General features: G+C 31.2%; 2 protein-coding genes across 2 annotated transcripts; both read left to right on the plus strand.

The window, feature by feature from the left end:
• Window positions 1-1,820: 1,820 nt before the first annotated feature.
• Window positions 1,821-6,180, plus strand: LOC134697700 (uncharacterized). Its single transcript, XM_063559985.1, has 3 exons — window positions 1,821-1,828; window positions 2,237-3,402; window positions 5,988-6,180. The coding sequence occupies exons 1-3, from the start codon at window positions 1,821-1,823 to the stop codon at window positions 6,065-6,067; spliced, it is 1,254 nt and encodes a 417-aa protein (XP_063416055.1). The 3' UTR covers window positions 6,068-6,180.
• A 12,443-nt stretch (window positions 6,181-18,623) lies between these two features.
• Window positions 18,624-23,002, plus strand: LOC134696343 (uncharacterized). The gene is made up of 5 exons (XM_063558069.1): window positions 18,624-18,724; window positions 19,512-19,910; window positions 20,239-20,438; window positions 21,265-21,493; window positions 22,544-23,002. The coding sequence occupies exons 1-5, from the start codon at window positions 18,682-18,684 to the stop codon at window positions 22,978-22,980; spliced, it is 1,308 nt and encodes a 435-aa protein (XP_063414139.1). The 5' UTR covers window positions 18,624-18,681; the 3' UTR covers window positions 22,981-23,002.
• The last annotated feature ends 1,318 nt before the right edge of the window (window positions 23,003-24,320 follow it).

Genomic DNA, 24,320 nt, shown 5'->3' on the forward strand with positions numbered 1-24,320 from the left:
ACTTTCCTACAATAGCCTATTGTACATGGTCAATTGTATTTACAAAAAAATCTTCTATGTTGCTAAATCTTTAAATATGCAGATTAGCACGTGATCAGGGTGATCTGGTCCATTGAGATTCTTTTATCCATAATCTAAATAGTCAGTACAGTTGGTCATACATTCTATTTGGTAAACTATCCATTGGTTTGTCATAACATAAAGGTATGCACATGTTAGGATGTTCCACTTTTCTTTCTTTTGATAAATAATTGTTTTAACTTTGAAATTTTGATCAATTTCAGCACAAAACCTTCTCAATTTTCACCATTTTAATAGTAAACTCCCTTCACTTGGTTATTGCATGTACATTACAATTAGTACTTTGTTAAATTCTTACAAGAAGAGAAAATGATGAGTATGTTAAGATTTTGTTTCAGACTGATTAGGTTTTCCAGAAGACATACATTGATTCTGTATTTACTAAAGAAATAAGCACATTCTCAATGTACGAATGAATGCTCTAATACATGTATGTTTTAACAAGATCATATTTGTTGTTAACTTTCAGTTAAAATCCACTGTTTAATGTTTGTAAATTATCACTGTTAATGTTTTAGTTTTCATAATAGTTGACCTGAGTTTTTCACAGTTCTTCTTTAGATCTTAGTAAAAGTTAAAAGACAACAAACATTTTGTTCCACTTTGTTTGATTATAAAAGAAAATTAAAACACCTCTGCCTTAGTTATGTTAATTGCATGAAGCATGCTAAAATAACACACTGTATTACATCAAGCAGTCTACATTCTTCTTGCTTTATAATATAATCTGTAGAAATTGTGCTAATAAAAATATAATCCTGATTGATTTTGAAAATGTTATTCCTCCCCACAAACAAACAAAAAGTTACTTAATTTAATGTTGCAATATGTGGTTGTAGTTTCTTGTAAGTGCAACTCCTACTTAACACCTAGACAGATATTGATGACACATTCACCCTTGTCAAACACTAGCCACTTGACAGTGTGCTTAATTGAATATGATCCCAGTTGTGCATAGAGGAGATAATTGAACCTGCTTTTGTAATATGTGTTAGTAGTGATAGTCTCTCATAAGTGCCATTCCCTCTAATCGGCTAGAAGGATGAATTCTGATAATAATGAAGCATTACACTTTTGTAGAACACTACTGAGAATTTCATGAAAGAATATAATCAAAGACCAACTTAATTAAGGGGAGATAAATAAATATAAGGGGTGGGAGTATCCTGTTTTGAGTTCACTGACAGTTCTAGTTTATGTTTGTTTTTCTTAAATTACAAATATATATATAATTGTTGAATGATATTATATGTTAGATATAGCTGCATTTCTAGAAACTGCATATATATAGTAGTTTGTTAGTATAAGAAAGTATCTTATTAACCATATAATCAGTTTTTATCTGCGGTTGCAGTGTTTACGCCAAAATTGAAACAGCATTCTCAGTTTTACTGTCTCAAATTGAGTTTACCTAGCAGAGTGCTACAGCTATCTTTTAATTTGAATTTCTGATATCTTTGCTAAAGGCTTTTAAACTGTGTGCAATTATTTAAAATACTAAAATAGCTGAATTTTTAAATCTAATCAGTCATATTTAGATATAAGCAACAATCTTGACCAAATTATAGGAATATTTGTCACTTAGTTTCTTATATTTATATTTAAATCAAGTGGAGATCATTATGAAAATGTGTTTTTATAAGAAATATTAAAAAGAAGCATGTATAAATGTATTTATAGATTATTTGATACAGGATATATTATACATACATGTATAAGATTTTAGGTAAAGAGTATGCATGTATTGGTATGTTCTTTATAATAGTATTTTTATTGCACAATTAACATGCTGCAAATTGAGAAAAAAAAAGTCCCTAGGTGGAGAAGAGGTCTGAGTAGTCCAACTACTATATCATAAGCCTGTCAACAGTGAGATTGTGAGTTTGAATCATGCAAGTGGAAAATGCAGTTGACTTCAATTTTAATTGACTAGGATTGTTAAGTTAACTGACGCAGTGGTTCTCTGCAGAATCTTAACTTCCTCCACCAATTAAAACTGACAGCCACAAAATAGCATAATAGTGCTAAAAGTGGCATTAAACACCAATTAATAAAAAAAATCTATAAATAATTGCCATAATGTCACATCGTTGTGTTATTTCAGGTAATAAGTTCATGTATTTTGTTAAGATACTTTCTATATATCTTTTAACAGGTCCAGCAGATCAAATAGCTTCGAAAACAGCAAATCTAATTTTACAACAAACTCAATTGGAGGCAAACTAGAGCAGTATGATTCTAACTACATAGATTACTTATCAGAGGCAAAACTATTATTAGAAAACTGTTCCAAGGCATGCACAGTTTGGACTTACCCATACAATGGAGATATCCCTCCACATGAAGTCTTCCAAGAAATTATGAGTCCGGAGTGTAGTAAAAAATGGTTATCTGATTCAGATGTTAGCACTGTAATAAGTGAACAAACATCAAACCTTAAAAGTTGTGATACGTCAGTTAGTGATATAAATAGTACAGAAAATAGTCAGGTTAGTTCAGGCAATGAAGATTCTAAGGCTTCAACCAACCTTTCTGGTGCTGATGAGGTTTTTGCAAGTGATAGTTCCGTAGCATATTCAACAATTCCTGAGGTTTCGGATGTATTACGGAATATTGATTGGACATCATTAGATGACCCCAATTCACCTGTAGAGGATGTCAGTGAATTTATTGATTATTTGAAAGAGGTTGGCACACCTCCTGAGGAAGACCCCTCTATACAAACAAGTATTCAGTCTTTAAGTTCTGTATTTAGTTCTTTACGTTCTTTATCAAGTTCTCGGACGTCAACACCATGTACATCCAAAAGTGATTTTAGTAAACCTGATGATATTAGTGTATCAAGCAGTCTTTCATTGGAAAAATCTAGCGAAACTATTCTTAATTCAGATCAAGAATTAAGAGCAACTAGTGATCCAAAAGTTAAATTTGAAGGTGGAGATGTGACTACAGATGTGACTACAGATGCGACTACTTTTGAAGTAATTGATTCTGTGAATCAGGCAGAGTCAAGTCACAACAAGAGTCAAGATTCCGAAACAGGAAGTGAGACATGGTCAGCAGAAAATAAATCAGAAAATAAATCAAACCAACAGAATGATACCAGTTACATAGAAATAACCATGTCTTCATTACCACAAGGAAAATCATTACCAAATGACATGGCCACATTACAAAACGGAACAACATCTCCGTGTAGCGATGCAAGTACTGATGGTTCAACCAAAAGAAGTGTTAGCTTTTCATTACCGACAACTTCTATGCAAAGTTCTATTTCCAAAGTGCCTTCTGGTGCAGGGTTATCTAGTACACCAGGTATAGGTAGGTATGGTTACTGATATACAATGAACTTATAAGATCACACTTTTGTTCAAACTCTTATTTGGCTACCTCTGCCAGAAAGATACTGTTTACTTGTAAAAACTAACTATTTATTGCGAGAAATTTACCTTTCCATGCTTTTGGGACTCATGAATTCGCCATAAAAAAAATAATGCTTTTCTCTAGTTTTGCTTTTCTTATTTTGACATCAAGAAAAAAAGGCAATCATGCATGATAGTAATTTCATTATAAATAGATTTTTTGTGAATTTGTTTATGTTGTACAATATTGTTTCCTTGTAAGGAAATATTTTAAGAGATGGATTTCAAACAATCTTTATTAACATGATTAAGTGTGATGGATTTGAAGAGTATGAACCCTTTGACACAAGAAAGTGCTGGAAATGTTCATGGGATAGTATATATATGTAAGTCATGTAAGTATTAAAGAGACAACTGACTTAAGAAAAAGTCTCTTTACACATTACACAAAAGATCAAATGGTTGTCTGTACAGATACATCTGCAACTAGATAATTTTCAGAAGTAATGCAGTAACTATTGGACATAATTTGAATAGCCTGTTACTATATAATAATATAAAATTGAGAAAGGAAATGGTGAATATGTCAAAGCGACAACCACCCGACCATAGAGCAGATAACAGCCAAAGGCAACCAATGGGTCTTCAATGTAGCGATAATTCCCGCACCCGTAGGTGTCCTTCAGCTGGCCCCTAAAAATATGCATAATAGTACACCAGTCTGCATCTGAATTAAGTACATGAAGGACTAAATTGGTCTGGCTAGTTAAATAATCACCAGGCGCTGTTCATTTTATCTTTTGTTTTATTTGACAATGTTTAATGATCAATGATGATAGGAAAATTCAAAACTTCTTAAAAAAAATTGAAAATAAAGGAGTTTCTACATGTATTTAAAAAAAAAAAGAAGATAAATACAAATTTCTATTTTTCTTCTTATTTATTCGTCAAATCTTGCCATGCTTGCAAGCTTGCTATAAAACTGAACAAGATTCCTAATGTTTGATGAACCCTATTAAACTCCTGACCATGCTGACTACCAAGGGGAATAAGCTTCTGATATAATTAGAAAAGTTATATATCAATGTTGCCTTACCTGCATTTTCTAAACTATTTACTGTATATATATAATGACTGAGTATATTTTGTAGGACCATTCTTGACCGCCTTGTTGACCAAATTGGAAGGAATGATACAGAACCCTTTTGCTGTCAACTTTCTTCTGACCGGCATTATATCTCGCCTGGCTGCATTTCCCCAGCCTTTATTACGGTCATTCCTTCTTAGTCACAATCTTGTATTTCAACCCACTGTAAAATCATTATTACAGGTATATATATAAATATAAGCATGAAGTTTTTGGTGCATTTTGTCTGTTATATATATTTGCATGCACGTATATTGTATGAACTTGATGAATCTTGCATAAGATAAGGGTGAGGTCTGTAATGAGCTTGCTGTTTTAGTGAGCTATTGCTATGTTTTTAACGCCTCATTGGGAATTGAATTAGAATTTTCTGAAAATATCAATAAATGCACTGTTTGTTTGCTTTGGGTTTGTCATGTGTATGTTGGGATATTTTTGATTTTAATGTCAAAGAGCCACATGAATATCTCCATTAATAGAAGTAAGAAAGATGATGAAATTATTCAAAGGGTTAATGAGCATGATATTTGATTTCCATTTTATTCAAATCTTACACATTGTATTGCATGTCAAGTTTCCTCCTTTTCACCTTGTTTTACTTTTTTGCTTTCTAGTTAAAATTTACAATTTCTGAATTTTACAGAAAATCACTTCCTTTATATGTCTATGTAATAGATTGAGACAGGAATATAAATCAAGTGTCTGTGTATCTTCATCAATAGTGTCACGTCTTTTTCTTTGAGTTTTAACGACTCATTTTACAGCCAAGGTTTATTTTGACAGTCCTTAACTGGATGTTGTTCCAAAATGTTTTAAAGTGGTCAATACATCTGAACATGAATACTAAAGCATTATAAATATAGTAAAATATCTACAAATAATTCTTTTTACCACTTTTAGTCTGCATATAGTTCAGCATCTGCCAAAATAATGATTTAGCTATAGTGAATGCTTAAACTATAACTTCAATAATCAACTCTAAATTTTTCGTGAACTAATTTAACTATAAAATGCTTAACACTGCAAATAAACCCACAAGCTTTCCATTATTCTTATTAAGAAAAAAATCATTTGACCATATAACACCAACACTTGATCTCAGCCCAATCTGTTGCAGCCAAAAAAAAATCCATTGCATCTTTCAAAATCCTTCTGACATTTACCTTCATGGAAAAAATTCAATTGAACTAGCAAAAAAAAATGGAAATATCTGTGATACTGGAATTTATTTTGTCTGCTTTTTGAACTGAAAAGCCCACATCGCATAGTTAGCTATAAAAGGCCTTGAAATGACAATGTAAAACAATTCAAACGAGAAAACTAATGGCCTTATTTACATAGAATATGAAAATAAAAATACATGTATGCAATATGATTTTTTTAATATTTTTGTTCAGGTTATAGCATCAGTAAGACAAAAGGTAGACCATTGTTCCTATACCATACCAAACTTCGAACAACTGTTGCTGAAGGCTAGAATGACCTTAATTGTAAGAGAAGAAAACTGGAGGCATGGAATAGATCCAAATCAGATTCAAAACAATGCTGTAACTGTCAGTGCCCCTCCACCACCAGAACCTGTCCAGAAAGGTAAAATTATCATTGGAAGTACTTTTATAATTATTGTTATTGTCAGTGTCTGTCTATCCACAAGAACCTGTTCTAGAAGGTTAAATTGAAATTCCCATGTACATTTGTACTGTGGATTCATTTATTTTCGTGGGTTCCAATTTTCGTGGATTAGGGAAAAATTGCTAGTTCGTGGATATTTAATCTCGTGGTTTTGCGGAAGTCTGCATACAAGCCTATAGAAAAATTGTTATTCGTTGAACATTTAATTTCGTTGTTCACCAGTATCCACGAAAATTGGTAAATAATAATGAATCCACAGTACATCATTTCTACCATTAGTGTAAATGTCAGAACTTGTTGTAAAAGGTAAAAAAAAATCTTTATTCACAGTACTTATATAATTCTTGTAATTATTTACATTTCACTGTTATTGTAATTTTCGATCAGTGGAGATCCCTCCTGCATCAAAAACTGTAGTAAAAGATAAACTTTTCAGTAATATGTATACCACTTTCATAGTTATTGTAAATGTAAAAAAGAAGTTGTGGTATGAGACAACTCTCCACAAGAGACCAGAATGACACAGAAATTAACAACTATAGGTCACTTTATGGCCTTCAACACTGAGAAAAGCCCATACTGCATAGTCCGCTATAAAAGGCCCAGAAATTGCAATGTAAAACAATTCAAACTAGAAAACTAACGGTCTTATTTATTTAAAAAATTATTTATTTGAAAAAAATGAACAAAAAACAAATATGTAACACATAAACAAACAACAACCACTGAATTACAGGCTCCTGACTTGGGACATGGCACATGTCTGTCCTCCACTGGAACCTGTCGTCAAAGGTCAAATCTTTTCACAGTGATTTGGAAGTTAAATTTATTGTCAGTGTCCCTATTCCATCATTGTCGCACATGGTGAAATTTTTATTCTCAGCATTCTTGTAAATATTTAAAAATATTACTGTTAACATCACAGTTCAATTTGAGGTTCTCATCATAGTCCAAGATTTAACCAGATGCTCCGCAGGGCGTAGCTTTATACGACCGCAGACGTTGAACCCTGAACGGTTGGGGCAAGTATGGTCACAACATTCAAGCTGGATTCAGCTCTAAATTTGGATTGTGATTAAATAGTTGACACAGCATAGGTTTCTGACACAGAATGAATGTGTTCTAATGAACTTAAAATTTTTGTTTTCTCTTAGAGCAATTCACTATGCTGTTGAATATTAATCCTCTCAAAAAAAAATTTATTTCAAAATTTTTTATTTCAAATGAGAAAATTTAACCCAATTTTTTTAATCACATCCCCCTTTCTCTTATTCCAAATTAATCTCAATTAAATTTCTAATGGAGTTTGCAACAATAACTACTCATTTAAATACATCATAAAATATTAAGATGTAAAAAAACTGCTTGTTATCACTGAATGGTAAAGATTATTTTAATTTATCAGTTGGTAGTAAAAAGTGAATATACATTGTATATAACAAAGATTTGAGTTGATTCTGGACAAAGAAAGATAACTCCAATTAAAAAATAATATTGCTATTTCACAATATTGGGCAATTAGATATTTCTTGCTTACTATTCTGGACAAAGAAAGATAACTCTAATTAAAAAAAATATTGCTATTTCACAATATTGTGCAATTAGATATTTCTTGCCATTGTGCAATACTGTGCAATTGAAAAGACTTGCTATTGCACAATACTTAATATAATATTTTAGATCCTGATTTGGACCAACTTGAAAACTGGGCCCATAATCAAAAATCTAAGTACATGTTTGGATTCAGCAAATCAAAGAACCCCAAGATTTCAATTTTTGTTAAAATCAAACTAAGTTTAATTTTGGACCCTTTGGACTTTAATGCAGACCAATTTGAAAACAGGACAAAAAATGAAGAATCTACATACACAGTTAGATTTGGCATATCAAAGAACCCCATTTATTCAATTTTTAATGAAATCAAACAATGTTTAATTTTGGACCCCGATTTGGACCAACTTGAAAACTGGGCCAATAATCAAGAATCTAAATACATTTTTAGATTCAGCATATCAAAGAACCCAACCGATTAATTTTTTGTCAAAATCAAACTAAGTTTAATTTTGGACCCTTTGGACCTTAATGTAGACCAATTTGAAAATGGGACCAAAAATTAAGAATCTACATACATAGTTAGATTCCGCATATCAAAGAACCCCAATTATTCAATTCTTGATGAAATCAAACAAAGTTTAATTTTGGACCCTTTGGGCCCCTTTTTCCTAAACTGTTAGGACCAAAACTCCCAAAATCAATACCAATCTTCCTTTTATGGTCATAAACCTTGTGTTTAAATTTCATAGATTTCTATTTACTTATACTAAAGTTATGGTGCGAAAACCAAGAAAAATGCTTATTTGGGTCCCTTTTTGGCCCCTAATTCCTAAACTGTTGAAACCAAAACTCCCAAAATCAATCCCAACCTTTCTTTTGTTGTCATAAACCTTGTGTCAAAATTTCATAGATTTCTATTAACTTAAACTAAAGTTATAGCGCGAAAACCAAGAAAATGCTTATTTGGGCCCTTTTTGGCCCCTAATTCCTAAAATGTTGGGACCAAAACTCCCAAAATCAATACCAACCTTCCTTTTGTGGTCATAAACCTTGTGTTAAAATTTCATAGATTTCTATTCACTTTTACTAAAGTTAGAGTGCGAAAACTAAAAGTATTCGGACGACGACGACGACGCCAACGTGATAGCAATATACGACGAAAATTTTTTCAAAATTTGCGGTCGTATAAAAACAATACAAGGATTGGGATGTAATAAAAATCAAGCAGTTTAAGCTCAACGTTAAATTGTAGAATAAATACCAGTGTTCACACCGTGTATGAATATCTAGCATTGTCTAAGACTGGTATAATAAAACATTTGCAGTATTTCAATATGACACAGAGTTCATAGAGAGTCAACAAATGAATTTTTGATAAATATATTTATTCAATCTTTATAATCATAATTTGTATTCTATTTTCCAGAAAAAAGAAAATTAAGCCTCACCGATTTGCTGTTTAGAAGAACACCAAATTCCCAAAGAAAAACATCAAATTACAAAGCAGGAAAAGGGGCGCCTCAATTACAGATTATTCCAGGAGGGAAAGGATACCGCTATGTTAATCAGAGACAACAAAATATCCCTGATAATCCAATGGACTCTCCCAAAACTCGTCATTCTGTTTACTGTGCTGTGATTTTAGATGAATTTGTTAAAGAATTGGCAGCTATTTGTCAAGAACATGCAGTTCTTATTTTAGATGAAGGTTACTATAGTAACTGAATTGTTTACATTTTTAAACATCTATTGTTAATTTGTTAAACAGCTTTAATTATAGTGTATTAAACCTTTCCTGGTTTTGGGTTCTTCCTGGCTTTTATATGAAGAATAAGTTAACAGATTTTTTTCTCTGGAGCAGTCAATATAATTTAATGTGTTTTTTTTTAGATAAAAAAAATTAAATGGAATTCTTTTTTGTTAGTAAACAGCCAGTTATTTTAGTAGCAAAGTATTAGTCATATTTAGTTACACACTATATTGGGAACCTTTTTTTACATTTTTTTATTATCAAAGTATACCCTTTTTAGTCAAATGTAGTTATTTTGTAGATCAAATTAGGTAACAAATCATGAAATGATCCTTTGGTTATTGGTCTTAAAACTGAATTAGATAAACCATATTGCAGTCGAAGCTTGGTAGCTTGTTTTGTAAGCATTTGTCCAAATTATGTTTAGAAATGTGTGATCTTCAAACTATTTATCATGTTTATGATGGATATTTTTCTTTTAAAATTTTCAACAGTTTAAAATTATACATTTAAAAGTATAAAGATTACAAAAAATCAGAATATTTGAAACATACAACAATTTTAATGTTTATAATTAAAAGCTTTACTAGTTTCTGTTTTTGTTTTGATTATATTATCTAGTTATCCATTCAAAATGGCATTCAAGTGTTGTGTTCACCATAGGTTTTGCATTTTTGTTATGATAGGAAGTGCTTGCCAAATTTATATTTATCATATCAGTTTGCTTTTTATTTATCATTTGAAAACCTGTTGTTAATTCATGTAATGAGTCAGTATGACTGATATACATTATTGTGGAATGTTTATGTCAATTGTGTGTGTACTTAGGTACTAAAAGAGCTATAAGCACATACTTTTTAAAGTACGAATTAAGTCCAAGTCAACTTTGTTTTGTTCCCATTCTCGGCATCACTATTTTTTTTGTGAAATTGAACAGATCATTTGATATGATAAAATTTGAATATTTTTCGAAAGCCATTTTTGTATGTTATATATTATTTATTTATCAAGTTAAAAATTCAGAATATGCTACAATTATATAAGGAAAAAGTGTAATAAATAAATAAATTAGATTTTTTATCTTGTACATATCTATATAGTATGTTTTTTACTCTTTGGAAAACTTGTTAGATTTTTAGACTATGATAATATTTTTATTACTCAATGATTAAATATATAATTCTATGCAATATTAAACATACACTGTAATCTTATTTTCATAATTTACACCACTATAATATACAAATTATAACTTATTGATATGTAAAACTTATCCAAAAAGTGTATTGGGCGTAAGTTCAGTAAAGATTTTTCCTGTATGAATATTGGTTAAACTAGATAAAGAATTCCTACTTTACATTTGAAAGGCAGCATACTTGAAAAATTGAAAACACTTAAAACTATTTTATATCAGTAAAGAATTCAGCCTAAACTGGTGCTAGGGAAGGTCAGGATTTTTATGTCTTGAACTTTAATATACAACATATCTTTTTGTCCATTAAAAGCTATTTGCTAATAAATTTATGCCTAAATTTTAGGTTTGTATTAATGGGTTTTAGGATTCGAAATTGCAATCAGTAAAACATGCCTATTATAATTGGTCATTAAAAATAGATTTTTTTTATTCTTGTATTCTGTTATCTTAAAATTCAGGACAATGTTCAGCAATTTTCTTTATAACTTATTAAATCTAGCTTATTGATAGTGCTCAATCATTTTTATTTCTATTTTTTTTACATTTCAAGTTTTATGATTTCTTGACAGAATGATATTATTTGTTTTGTAACCATGGATTTTTAAAAAAAATTCTGAAGACCTGTCACATTCGTTGTGGTAGGACAACTTATATAACTCAGATATCTTGTGATATCAACTTGTAAGTTTCTCTAAATTTCAGGGTAAAGAAGGACCTTATTGTTCCTCCATCTTTGATAAATCCCACAAATGTATCAAATTAGTGGTAAACAAAAATGAAACACAACTAAATATCTGCTTAGACGGATTATTTTTCACAAAAAAATGAAGCAAATCCACACAAACTTAATTGCCTTAAAGTAAGGGCAATAGTTCTAAAACAGAATGACTAAGGTATCAAAACACTTTCATAGAGATTTATAGAAAACACGAATAAAATAAAGATTAATTAAACTTTAATCACTATATATATGCACAGTTAACAATTGAAACTATAAGAAAAGTTTGCACTGCATCTTTAAAAAAATATTTACTAAAAATATTATAATCAATATAAAAATATTATTTGACAGTTATCACATTCCAGAAAGTATATAAATAGATATACATAATTATTATCCTTTGTTGTCCTATAACCTAAAAAGAAATTATCAATATTTTCCTAAAATTAGTTGGTCCATTAGTTAATGACAGAACATTATTCTGTATATTCTTGTCTGTTTAATATTTACATTCTGTACACAACACAAGTTGAACAAAATTTATAAAACATCCAAATGAATTATAAGGGACGGTGATAGAGGGTGTGCATACTTTTTGACGATAACTTTTTTGTTTTTTTGTTTTCACCAAATATATCAGAAATGTTTTCTGCTGCTCACTTGCAAGGTAGCTGTCAGTGTTTTTCAGCAACAGATAGATCAGGAATGAATGCTATATTTGTAGGAGGTTTTCATTTTTAATTTTCGTTTAGACTTTATACCTTAATATTTTGTAGGATGCGCATGTAATCATCCCTCTCAAGTCTCAGTGTTATATACAGCTACATTTTATTTACTGGAACAGAAATAATTCACAGCCACAATGTAGATACTTGAGCAGGCAAATACTTGATATATTGGCATTGGAAAATCAAAACTATACATCCCTTTTTTTGCTATTTAGAGTCATTGTTTGGTGCTTTTGGTGTTATTACTGTTAATTTTTCATATTGCATTGTTTTTATCTTGTAAGTGTAATCATACAGTATTATTGGAATTGACTTACATTTGATGGATAGATTTTGAGATGGTGCTGGATCGTAGAAATGTCATTATCAAAAGATCTCTGATCATGTATTATGTTATTTCTGATGTCCATGTAATCTGGTTTCTTCCTTGATTTGTAATCTGGATTAATTTACTATTGTTTTGGCCAGTTTTATTCAATTTGTTGCCTTTTTGCACAGTTTAAGTTATCAGCAGCCATGTGTAAAGAGACAGAATTTATACCAATATTTGTACTTACACCCCAGGCCTGTAGCCAGGAATTTCCAATGAGGAGTTCCTTGGACTCACAAACTCGACTTTAACAGTCACAATTCGAACAGAACATTGACTTTAACAGTGCTTATTTGTTTTCAACCCCCTGGCTACGGGTATGCACCCATCACAATGAATTTCTAGAAGTGACCTTATAGAAAAAGATCTAATCGTACAATGCTTTATTTCAAGATTAGTCTATGTCTGGTTTTCCATTGTGATTGAAAGAATTAGGTGAAGCAGACATACTTTATCATTCTATCTGTAAAAACCAATCTTATAAAAGTCAGGTCATTCTATTTATGGGAATGTCAAGAATGCTTAAAGTTATTTTGCATGTGAGGAATTTAAAGGTTAAGTTACATCAAATCATATTGATTTAGAAAGTTTAATTGTGAAAAAATGGCATTGATATATATATATTCATTTAGCACTGTGAAAAAATATATAGATATATGTTACACCATTATCACACCAAGGTAGCTAGGGTTATTGAACATCAAATTTATGTAAATTTTGACTACATACCATATCATATGTTGTACATGTGATTTGAAGATTTATTGGGTTTTATATACTTGTTTTACTTTATAGGTAAATAAATTATCATTCCAATTTGATTACTATGTGAAATTGTATGAACATTATAATTTTGATTTAGAATTTTTGGTTTATTTCATCTTTGAAAGGCATACAAGTTTGTCAGTTAATAATCTTTGATTGATGACAATTTTGATAAGTCAAAAAAAGAATTCTGAAAACCCAAATTTGAAAATTAACTAACATGTATTTAAATGAAAATAGGCATTAAAGGGAAAAAGGGGATTGTATCTAAGCATTATGAATATAGATAATGGAAGAAGAATATTGAAGCTATAACTTTAAAACAAGAAATTTTATACTTAACAAAATATCATTGTATTATTTCGGAAAGTTTTTCAGAGAACAAAAGAGTATGAAGCTGCACATATACTGTTCACACTATCCATTTATAAATGTTATAACAGGAACACATTATCATTATTATCTTGCCATGTTCTCAACAGTCTGTTGCAATATCAAGCTTATTGTTAGCCTCTATTAAAATTTCTTAAAACGAAAAAAGTTGTTATATTTTTATCATATCTTGCAATTTTCATATATATTTTGAATGCATAATTGATTTACAATGAACTCTGAGCTTCAGATATAATTTCATGTTTTGTGTGATTCCTATTATGGTGTTACACAGTCTATAGCTTTTTATGTAGTATTTAGTAGAGTACTTCATCTTTTCTTTATTTATCCTGTTTGTCATTCATATTTGTCTTTCACTTATGAGTTCTGAAGTGCCCTATGTTATTCTCCTCCTCTTTTTATGCCTTCTCCACGCTAGTAGAGGGGCATTATGTTGTCTAGTCTGTTGGTCCATTCCTCTTTCCAGCTGTCCTGCTTCAGGTTAAAGTTTTTGATCAAGGTAGTTTTTGAAGAAGTTTAAGTCCAATCAACTTGAAACTTAGTACATTGTGATCCAATTTTCACGGTCCACTGAACATAGAAAACGATAGTGCCTGTGGGCCATCCCTGTACTATGGACACATTCTTGGTTTTTTTTTTTACAATTATCGGATAAAGATTAAATTTTAAATGGAATCCCTACAGTCACTGGCTTGTTAGCCATATACTGTGGATTCATTATTATTCGTTGGATACCAATTTCCGTGTGTTTCGTGGGTACAAGTTAGCAACGAATTCAAATGTTTGACAAATTACAAATTTTCATTTGGGTTTGTTTGTATGCAGAAATTTGCAAAACCAAGATATCAAATATCAAATATCATTGAAAATGCAAAATTTTCTCAATTTGAAAAATGATACCAACGATTTTTTTTTATCTACAGTGCATATAATATATATGCAATTAACAAAATGGTGTATGTAAGATATCATAGTGATAAAAAAAACATTAATTATCCATAGTTAGTAATCACATACAATGCAGATACTTAGTAGTTTGTAAAACGATAGCCCTTTATCACTTACTAGCTTTTTGATCAATATTTATTGTCAAGTTGTATATGGGTGTTCAGAATGAGGATAATAAAGTGCAACTGGTTTACTGTGTTCACTCCTAGTATTTTGCTAAGAATCATGTTGGTCAATATATAGTTTTCTGTATGGTGTTTTGTAGGCTGCTGTTTGTAAATATAACTAGAGGCTCTAAAGAGCCTGTGTCGCTCACCTTGGTCTATGTGAATATTAAACAAAGGACGCAAATGGATTCATGACAAAATTGCATTTTGGTGATGGTGATGTGTTTGTGCATCTTACTTTACTGAAAATTCTTGCTGCTTACAATTATCTCTATCTATAATGAACTTGGCCTAGTAGTTTCAGTGGAAAATGTTAGTAAAAATTTACAAATTTTATGAAAAATGTAAAAAATGGACTATAAAGGACAATAACTCCTTCGGGGGTCAATTGACCATTTGTTCATGTTGATTTATTTTAAGGTCTTACTTTGCTGTACATTATTGCAAGTATATAAAAACAAGTCAAGCAGAAGGTGTGTAGAATAGTACCAATCGAAACACCGACTGTCTGTTGGAATATCAGTCCTTCAAACTCAACAAATATATTGCCCATTAAAAAAAAACATCATTCGTGCGTTAAGGAGCATCATGAGTGGTTATAAAACTATGATGCTATATTGCACGAATTATTCTGCAAATTGAATTATTATAATTAACAATCAGAACTGCTGTTATTCAGAAACTGTGATTAAGAACCTACAGAACTAACATTAATTCTAATTTCCTGCATAATGACGATCACTAAGACGCTTGATGAACGTTTATAATGCAAGGAAACAGTGTTGGGGGTTCTTGGCATTATGATAAGAAATCTACGACAAAAGAGGAATATGGAAGCTATTACTATATAGCAAGGAAATTTATACTTTGCAAATAATATTGTATTTTTTGGGAAAGTTTCTTTTTGGATGAACGAAAATGAATTTGCACTTATATTGCAATTGTAAGCATATTCATTTATTTTTTAACAGGAATACGCAAGCATTAACATTAATCGTGCCATGATCTAAACAGTCGGTTGCAAGATCGAGCTGATTGTTAAATGAAAAAGAAGTTGCTGTATTTTCATTTATTATATTGCAATATTGATTTTTACTGCATGTTTGATTTACAATGAATCCTGAGATCATTTTAGTTTTTGTGTGGTTCCTATTACAATATTACCTAGTATTTATCTTTTATGTGCTAGTATTTTTTTTGGTAAAGTTGTTAGTTGTTCTGTATTTATCCTGTTTTTTTATAATATTTTTCATGGTTATAACAGGAACACATTATTATTATTATCTTGTCATGTTCTAAACAGTCTGTTGTAAAATCCTGCTTATTGTTAGCCTCTATAAAAATTTCTGAATACGAACAAAAAAAGTTGCTAGAGGATTCGCGCTATAGAACCAGGTTTATTCCTCCATTTTCTACATTTGAAATTGCCTGTACCAAGTCAGGAATATGACAGTTCTTGTCCATTCTTTTTTGATGCGTTTTGTATTTTAATTTTGCCATGTCATTATGGACTTTCCGAATTCATTTTCCTCTAAGTTCGGTATTGTTGTGATTTTACTTTCATTATTATCTTGCAATATGTATATAGATTTTTATTGCATGCATGATTTTCAATGAACCTCAAGCGTCTGAGATGATTTTATTTTTTGTGTGGTTCCTTGTATGGTGTAACATAGTCTTTTTATGTTGTATTTGGTAGAGTTGTTCGTGTTTCCTATTAATCCTGTTTGTCATGATTATTTCTCTTTCACTTATAAGTTCTGAAGTGCCCTTTGGTACCCAAACCCTTTTTATTTTACAATTTTGAGGTTAAGATTTTAAAATTGCCATCACTCCCCTACATGGACTGGCTTGTAAGTCATATATAAACATTGTACTAAATTAACATAAATGGTTTATGTGCGAAACTTAGTAGCATGTAAGCAATATAATTGATCAGTATGTAGTTTTCTAGGCTGTTGTCTGTCTTTAAAAGAGGGACCAAAGATACCAGAGGGACAGTTAAACTCATAAATCGAAAATAAACTGACAACGCCTGGCTAAAAATGAAAAAGACAAACAGATAAACAATAGAACACATGACACAACATAGAAAACTAAAGAATCAGCAACGCAAACCCCACCAAAAACAAGAAGGGATCTCAGGTGCTCTGGAAGTGTAAGCAGATTCTGCTCCACATGTGGCACATGTCGTGTTATACCAAATCCGGTCTTAATTAAAGTCCTTTTTTTTTTTTTTTTTTTTTTTTTTATCTCTTTGGGCTTTTTTCATGCTTCTTTCATATGTTCTGCTGTTGAAAAACGAAAGATTATGGAACAAGATTAGAGAATAATTGACAAAAAATGAAAAAGAAAAAAATCAGCTGCGAAAATAAGAGTTCTGGTGTACTTACATACTCAGAAAACAATAGAGAAAAATGCCTTAAAATGAAATAATACAGAAGTAAAACCTAAAATCCAGATTCTCGTATTACGCAGAAAACTAGAAAAGAGCAGGTTCAGTAAGACCCCTTTTTGTCCCCAAAATATAACAGTTTTACAAAATTGTTAAAATATAAACTATAAGTTATTTATTGGACAGTAGAATGCTTCTGCTACATAGATATGGGCGGTTTTTGACAATATAATGCACATATATCGGGTACCAGCACCATTAAGTCATGCTAAATTACTGAAATCTTCACAATTCTAGCATTTTAGTCAAATTTTAGACGGTTTCCGTGTAAAACGAAAGTGGCCGCAATCGTATTCATCCTTAATATTGAAATGTAAGTTGTATTTGATGATAAAACATAACATATATAAAGGTTGAGGATGAACACGGACGCGGCCACTTTCATTTTTAACAAAAACCATCTGAAAAGTGACATTTTTCGGTATATTTGGCAGATTTTTCATATTTGAGCTTGAATCGGGTCGTTTTTAATGACTAAATCAGTTAAAAGCTTTCACATAAACTTATTGAACCAAATAAAATAGACACTTAAGTTTGTAAAAAGGGGTCAAAATCTTTCGTCAGATGAACCTGAAATTTGAGGCCAAAATCGGTCCTTACCTGACCTACTCCTTTTAGCTAGTCAAACCATACCGAAAATCAGATGAATTCAGATGATTAGAATGGTTAAACAGTTTACAATCTTCTTAAGGTATATATGTATATAAACTGATTATAGATACCAGGACTAAATTTAGTATATACGCCGACGCGCGTTTCGTCTACAAAAGACTCTTCAGTGACGCTCGAATCCAAAAAAGTCAAAAAGGCCAAATAAAGTTCGAAGTTGAAGAGCATTGAGGACCAAAATTCCTAAAAGTTTTGTCAAATACAGCTAAGGTAAACAATGCCTGAGGTAGAAAAGCCTTAGTATTTCAAAACAATCAAATATTTGTAAACAGTAAATTTATAAATATAACCATATCAATGACGATTCATGTCAGCACAAAAAGTGCTGACTACTGCGCTTGTGATTCTGCTTGTATTCCCCGTTATGTATGAGGGTCTAGCTAATTATAAGACTGGTATCATCAGCTTTTGCAAGTTATCGTGTTTGTTTGCAGACAGGACAAACCGAGATACATTTTGTACCTTACTATTATACTGATATTAACCTTGGACAATTATGCTGCTAACATAATAGTCATATGATTTCATAAAAATTTCATGTTTTACTGAGGTTGGTAGATTTTACCTCATTATTTCCATATACTTGTAATCTATTTTTTCTAATCAACACATATCCAGTTGTGTTTACTAAAAAATGTAAAATAAGTCAATGCCAACTCAAGGTAAAGTTCAAACATGACTGATAACTGTTAAGTGTGTCATATCCTATTATCTATTATCTTCAGACATTCCGGTAGAACCACAATGAAAGTTTTACTATTTTTGATTTTTCCCTTAATCGTCAGTGGTAAGTTAACTTAGAATTCTTTTTTAAAGAACACACTTCTTAATTTCTAAATTTTCAACAACTAAATACAACAGATCACAGCTATAGTGGATAGGGTACATTTTTTTGAGGAAGCGGTCGTTGACCATTTGAAACCTTGTAACGTATTAAAAAGGGTTGTGTATAGAGAATGCCGCGTATCTTATCTGAAATGATATAAGCACGGTTGATCTAACTACTATTTCTCGACGATGGATTATGTATAATCTGGTTTCAATTAAGGAACCTATCATGTCAGACAGATATTTGAAGATTCATGCGGATCAGTTGTTCATTTCTTTTTACACTGCAGCAATACCTGCAAAACAATCGATCAAAACCAAGCACAGGATCAACCACATTTGTTTTTTAATATTATATGTTTTTTTTTATGTTTATTCGTTATTCTCGTGGGATTTTGTCTGATGTTTGGTCCGTTTCTGTGTGTGTTACATTTTAGTGTTGTGTCGTTGTTCTCCTCTTATATTTAATGCGGATCCCTCGGTTTTAGTTTGTTACCCCGATTCTGTTTTTTGTCCATGGATTAATGAGTTTTGAACAGCGGTATACTTCTGTTGCCTTTATTTTAAACCTCTGGTATAACCCAAGGATAAACTATACATGCTATATTTCTCTAAAAACTTTTCATCTTTTTACGTACTGAAAATGTCATTAGAAACAAAAGCAAATTAGAAAAGTGTAAACAATGCTTTTTATTCTATGTTTGAAAAGTATTGCGTCACCATAGAATTTTTATTTAATTTTCCAGGAGGAGATGACGTCGTGGCATTTACTAAAGGTCGGGCGACACATGAACACCTAACACATGGCGAAATTCTAACATTTGATAAAACAATAACAAACATCAATGCATACTTTTCGGCCGATGGTAAATTTGTCTGCAGTACTCCCGGATTGTACGCTTTCCATTTTTACGCAGTTACCAAAAGCAACGAACACGTATGGTTAGAACTCTACCGGAATGACGAGTATATTGTTTCAATTTACGGTAGAACCCCGAGTGACTATGTAGATGCTGGCAATTCTGTTTTTATAAATCTCGAAATGGACGATACAGTTTATATAAAGGCACGTGACAACTACGATAATGTTATCTATGGAGCAGGAGATCAAGTGTATACTACTTTTACTGGTTTACTGCTGGCAGGTTAGTTTTGTAAGGACATTGAGCGTCGTGTTCAATATACATAAACATTACCCTCAAAAAAGAATTAAGCTAAAAAGATATTGTATTCAATAATTCCTAACTGTTTATCTAGAATATTTTGTTTGAAGAAATTACTTGAGTCTACGTGTGACCGCTTACACTTTTTTTTTATCTATGGATCACTACCTTTTGATATAGTAACTTTAGTGGTCGTTAATCAAATGACATGAAAGATGACAGTATAATATTGTTTTTTTTTGTCAATGGTTTGATTTTATTTTTGTTTGGGAAGCTGGGATGATTAAATCTTCTAACTCTTTTGATACAGTAAGCGACAATGATGGATTGGATGCTTTCTCAGTTGGACTGAACCACTCAATTGACTTGTCAACCAGTCAGCATGTTTTATACGATAGAATTATAGCCAGTAGAGGTGCTCCGACGTACGACAAAGACACTGGAGCATTCACTGCGACACAGCCAGGTCTATACATTTTTCATTACCACGCATTGGCCACTTCAGATCATGTAAGTTAAGCTCAACATTTTTATCTGAGTTTATAGTTGAAGGTAATCTGGTATTTATTTTACATCTCTGGTATGTTTTAAAGAATAAATTAACATTGCGTGTTAAGAATGTACATACTAGAATAATGTTCATAAACTGTCATAAACATAATACTGATTTAAACTATTACAACTTGGACAATTTGGCTTGGTCAGGATTTTTTAAAACTTAAGCTTGCTGAATTTGTGGAAATTTTACATTCAACATGGTCTGTTGAAAACTTAAAAGATACAAGGCTTATAATTTTGAAAGCCAGATGAATGTTTCGTCCAAAATCAGTGACGCTAGAATAAAAAAAAAATAAAGCTGAAGGTTAAAAACATTACGGTCGTCATCACAAAATGAAAAATCAGTTTCACAGATGACGACGGATGTTTTATAATTGTCGTAGTCACAATCCCGTCCCATTCATTAACATGCCTATCGAATTAGACTTACCACATCGGATTTCTACACGCGCAAACCGACAGACGCTACATATGGAGTATAATCGGCTTTAACCTCCGGAGCAAATGATTAAACCCCCTAAGATTTTAAGCAGTTCCTGTTGTTCGGTTCGTTTCTATGTCGTATTTTGTATTTTATTTTGGTATCTCTCTTTAATGAATTTTGTGACCATCACCATTGTTTTGATTTGGAATACAGTGCGAAGATCTGGTATATGTTACATTACAAATTACATGAAATTAAAGTGTAATTGTGGTATTGTTAGTCAAAATCATTAAATATAGATAAATGCAGTGAGGTTTGACAATTTATGAATGTTTTTATCTTAATGCTTAACAGGAATTATGGTTAGACTTGTACTACAATGACCAGTATATCAACTCAGCATATGGTAAAACACCAAACGAGTGGGCCGATGCAGGTAACACCGCAATTATACACCTCAACACAGGAGATAAAGTATCCGTCAGATCTAGAAGGGCAGGTGGAATTTATGGTGACATTGGAACAAATCAAACTTATACAACATTCTCTGGTTCTATCCTGTCGCCGTCAACAGATTATATCGGTACGTTCAATATATGATTAAAAAATAGGCCTAATTAATCAATTCTAAAAAAGTTTATCGGTTTGAAGTAAGGTTCATGTTGCTCAGTCATTATTTTTTTAATGTGTTTTGTAAACTGATATTTGCCTTTTGGCCTTTTTTCTTCTTTTGCCTTTGACTTGTCAATATTAAAAAAAATAGATAATTTTCTTCATCTGACTTATCAGTTTTAATGTCCCTTTAGTATTTTTCACCTGTCTTTTATTTAACGAAAACACCATTTTAGTCCATTACCTCTACGCTAGTTTTGAATAATGGTTTCCATCAATTATTATCGGAACAATTCACAGTTGAATGGCATTGTACTTTTTTTATAATATAATTAGCTACACAATAATGATGTTGGCACATCAGTATTTGAAGTTTCAAAGGTTCTGAGTGTTCCCTGTGAAATAAAATTTTGAAGATGACGTCAGATACAATTTATAAAGTGTTATTTTATTATGTTTTACTTTCTTGTTCAGTGGCTTTAAACGACATTTTGATGAAGAAAAAAAAAGATTAACATGATCAAGTCGTTATTACGAATTAATATTTGTTTCGGTTAAATTTCGCAAACATTGATTGCACTATCGAAGGTTTAAAACAACAATATGATTGATTGAATTTCGGTTGCTAAACGTCCAGTAGCAAATATTTCATGCATTTTCAGGACGATAAAAATAATAGGGTATAGACAGCAATAAATGATACACGAATAGTAAACAAAAAAGTCTTCATCATCTTTTGGACATTTTAATCATTAGTTTAAGTTCAGAAAAAACACACAGTTCTGCATATAAACTTCATAAACTATTATAATGAACAAGAAAGAATCTCCCAACCCAATTATTCATATTGAATCGTCACCATGTTCACTATGAGATATTCATCTAAAATGAGATGACATTCTGAATGCTTCTAATATTTTGTAATGCAGCCTAAGCAAGTTCTTTACATTAATAGCTCATTAATGTTTCTACATATATGCATAACAAGATTGACTTAATGTTGTTTTTTTGTTTCTTATAGAAAACGGCCAGGCGGAAGAGATAGCTTTTTCAGTTGGGTTATCAGCTCATCATACACAGGCACAGGGTCATACAGTAATATTTGACAGAGTTTTCATAAATCATGGCTTAGGGTATGATACGAAAACGGGAAAATTTACTGCGAAATATAGTGGAATTTACGTCTTTCATTTCCATGCTCTGTCTCACTCAGATAAAGCAATTTGGATTGATCTTTACCACAATTTCATGTATGTGAATTCTATATATGGCCACGTTCCATCTGGTTATGTCACAGGAAGTAACTCCGCGACCTTAGAGTTGCTACAAGGCGATGAGGTATTTCTTGACATAAAAAGCCATGACACCGCCTTATATGGAGTACCTACTGAAATTTACTGTACATTTTCAGGCTATTTGTTGGCACTCTTACCCAAGTACCAACCAATCATCGGTTGATTCAATAAAACTTCAAAACGTACTGTTCACTGGTCACTATTTTAATTAATCAGCACTGGGGCAATCTGAAATATTCTCACCGAATTGGGTTACTATTTATAGATTAATGTACAGTTCTTATTTTAGATTTATTGTTTACGGAATTGTTATCCTGTCTTTTATGTAAGCATTCAACTACATAACCAGAAAAACACTACTCAACTTATCTAAAACTTGGTGTATTTGTTGATTTAATCCAATCGAATTGAACAGAAATACCACAAATACAGCAAGGTATACTACTTTCAAGGAGTTTTGAAGTCTCAACATTTACAAAACCATTGACGAAAAAAATAACACGAAACAAAAACCACGAAAAGACGAAACACTGTGAATAATTATATGTTCTTTCAATTTAAAGCAGTCACAAAATCAATAACTTCAAAAAAAAAAGAAACTTGAACATTAATTTGAAAATATACCATTATGGAGATTAGAACTGATAAACTCAACCAGACAAATTGCAGCAAACTTTGTTGGAAGGACCATGCTTAGATTAGCAATACTTTTGTCATTGTTAGTTTTTGTTTGTAATTGGAATAAAATCCAAATTCTAATACATACTACTTGTTTCGTCTACGCTTAATAACCTTCAAGATGTTAAACAAGCAAAGAAATCATTTCTACTAATACTTTATATCTGCACCGAACATACTACGATGAACAATAGCAACACACTTCTCCTTTTTGTGAAATCGCTGATGTAGTATTGAAAGGCTAATAACTAATAAGATGTCCTGCTTTATAACTGCCGGTCTACAAACAGATACGCATTCCTTTGATCATTAACACATATCTTACTATATTGATTTAAATGACATATATTAATTATATGGTAATTTTTATAAATTAATTTTTTATAAAAGTGCGAATTATTCGTAATACTGAGGATCTTTTTATCCAAGGCATAGACTACCTTAGCCGTATTTGGCACAATCTTTTTGGAATCTATGGTCCTCAATGCTCTTATACTTTATACTTGTCTGTCTTTCTAACTATTTTGATTTGATCGTCACTTATATGTCTTATGTAGACGAAACGCGCATCTGGCGTATCAAATCATATGCCTGGTACCATTGATAACTATATTTTTAGGGAAATGTTGTCGCCGGAAATCAAATACTAGTAAACGAAAGCAATAAAGTCAAAGACAAAAATATATCCAAGAAATGACACACACGCTTATTTTTTGTTCATTCCAACCTTATATATTTGTGATGACTTCCACTTTATTACAATATGGAAAATTATAACAGATATTGCTTAGAGGATTGCAGGTGTACATATCTTAGTAGAGAAAC

This window comes from Mytilus trossulus, chromosome 14 (assembly GCF_036588685.1).
Source record: "Mytilus trossulus isolate FHL-02 chromosome 14, PNRI_Mtr1.1.1.hap1, whole genome shotgun sequence".
Lineage (NCBI taxonomy): Eukaryota > Metazoa > Mollusca > Bivalvia > Mytilida > Mytilidae > Mytilus > Mytilus trossulus.

Bases quoted from the DNA above. Each gene is read 5' to 3' on its own strand.
- LOC134697700 (XM_063559985.1), top strand. The intron at 3,403-5,987 runs GTAGGTATGGTT...ATTTTTGTTCAG, and splicing joins ATCTAGTACACCAGGTATAG to GTTATAGCATCAGTAAGACA.
- LOC134696343 (XM_063558069.1), top strand. From the start codon at position 18,682: ATGAAAGTTTTACTATTTTTGATTTTTCCCTTAATCGTCAGTG. The intron at 18,725-19,511 runs GTAAGTTAACTT...TTAATTTTCCAG, and splicing joins TTTTCCCTTAATCGTCAGTG to GAGGAGATGACGTCGTGGCA. The intron at 19,911-20,238 runs GTTAGTTTTGTA...CTTTTGATACAG, and splicing joins TACTGGTTTACTGCTGGCAG to TAAGCGACAATGATGGATTG.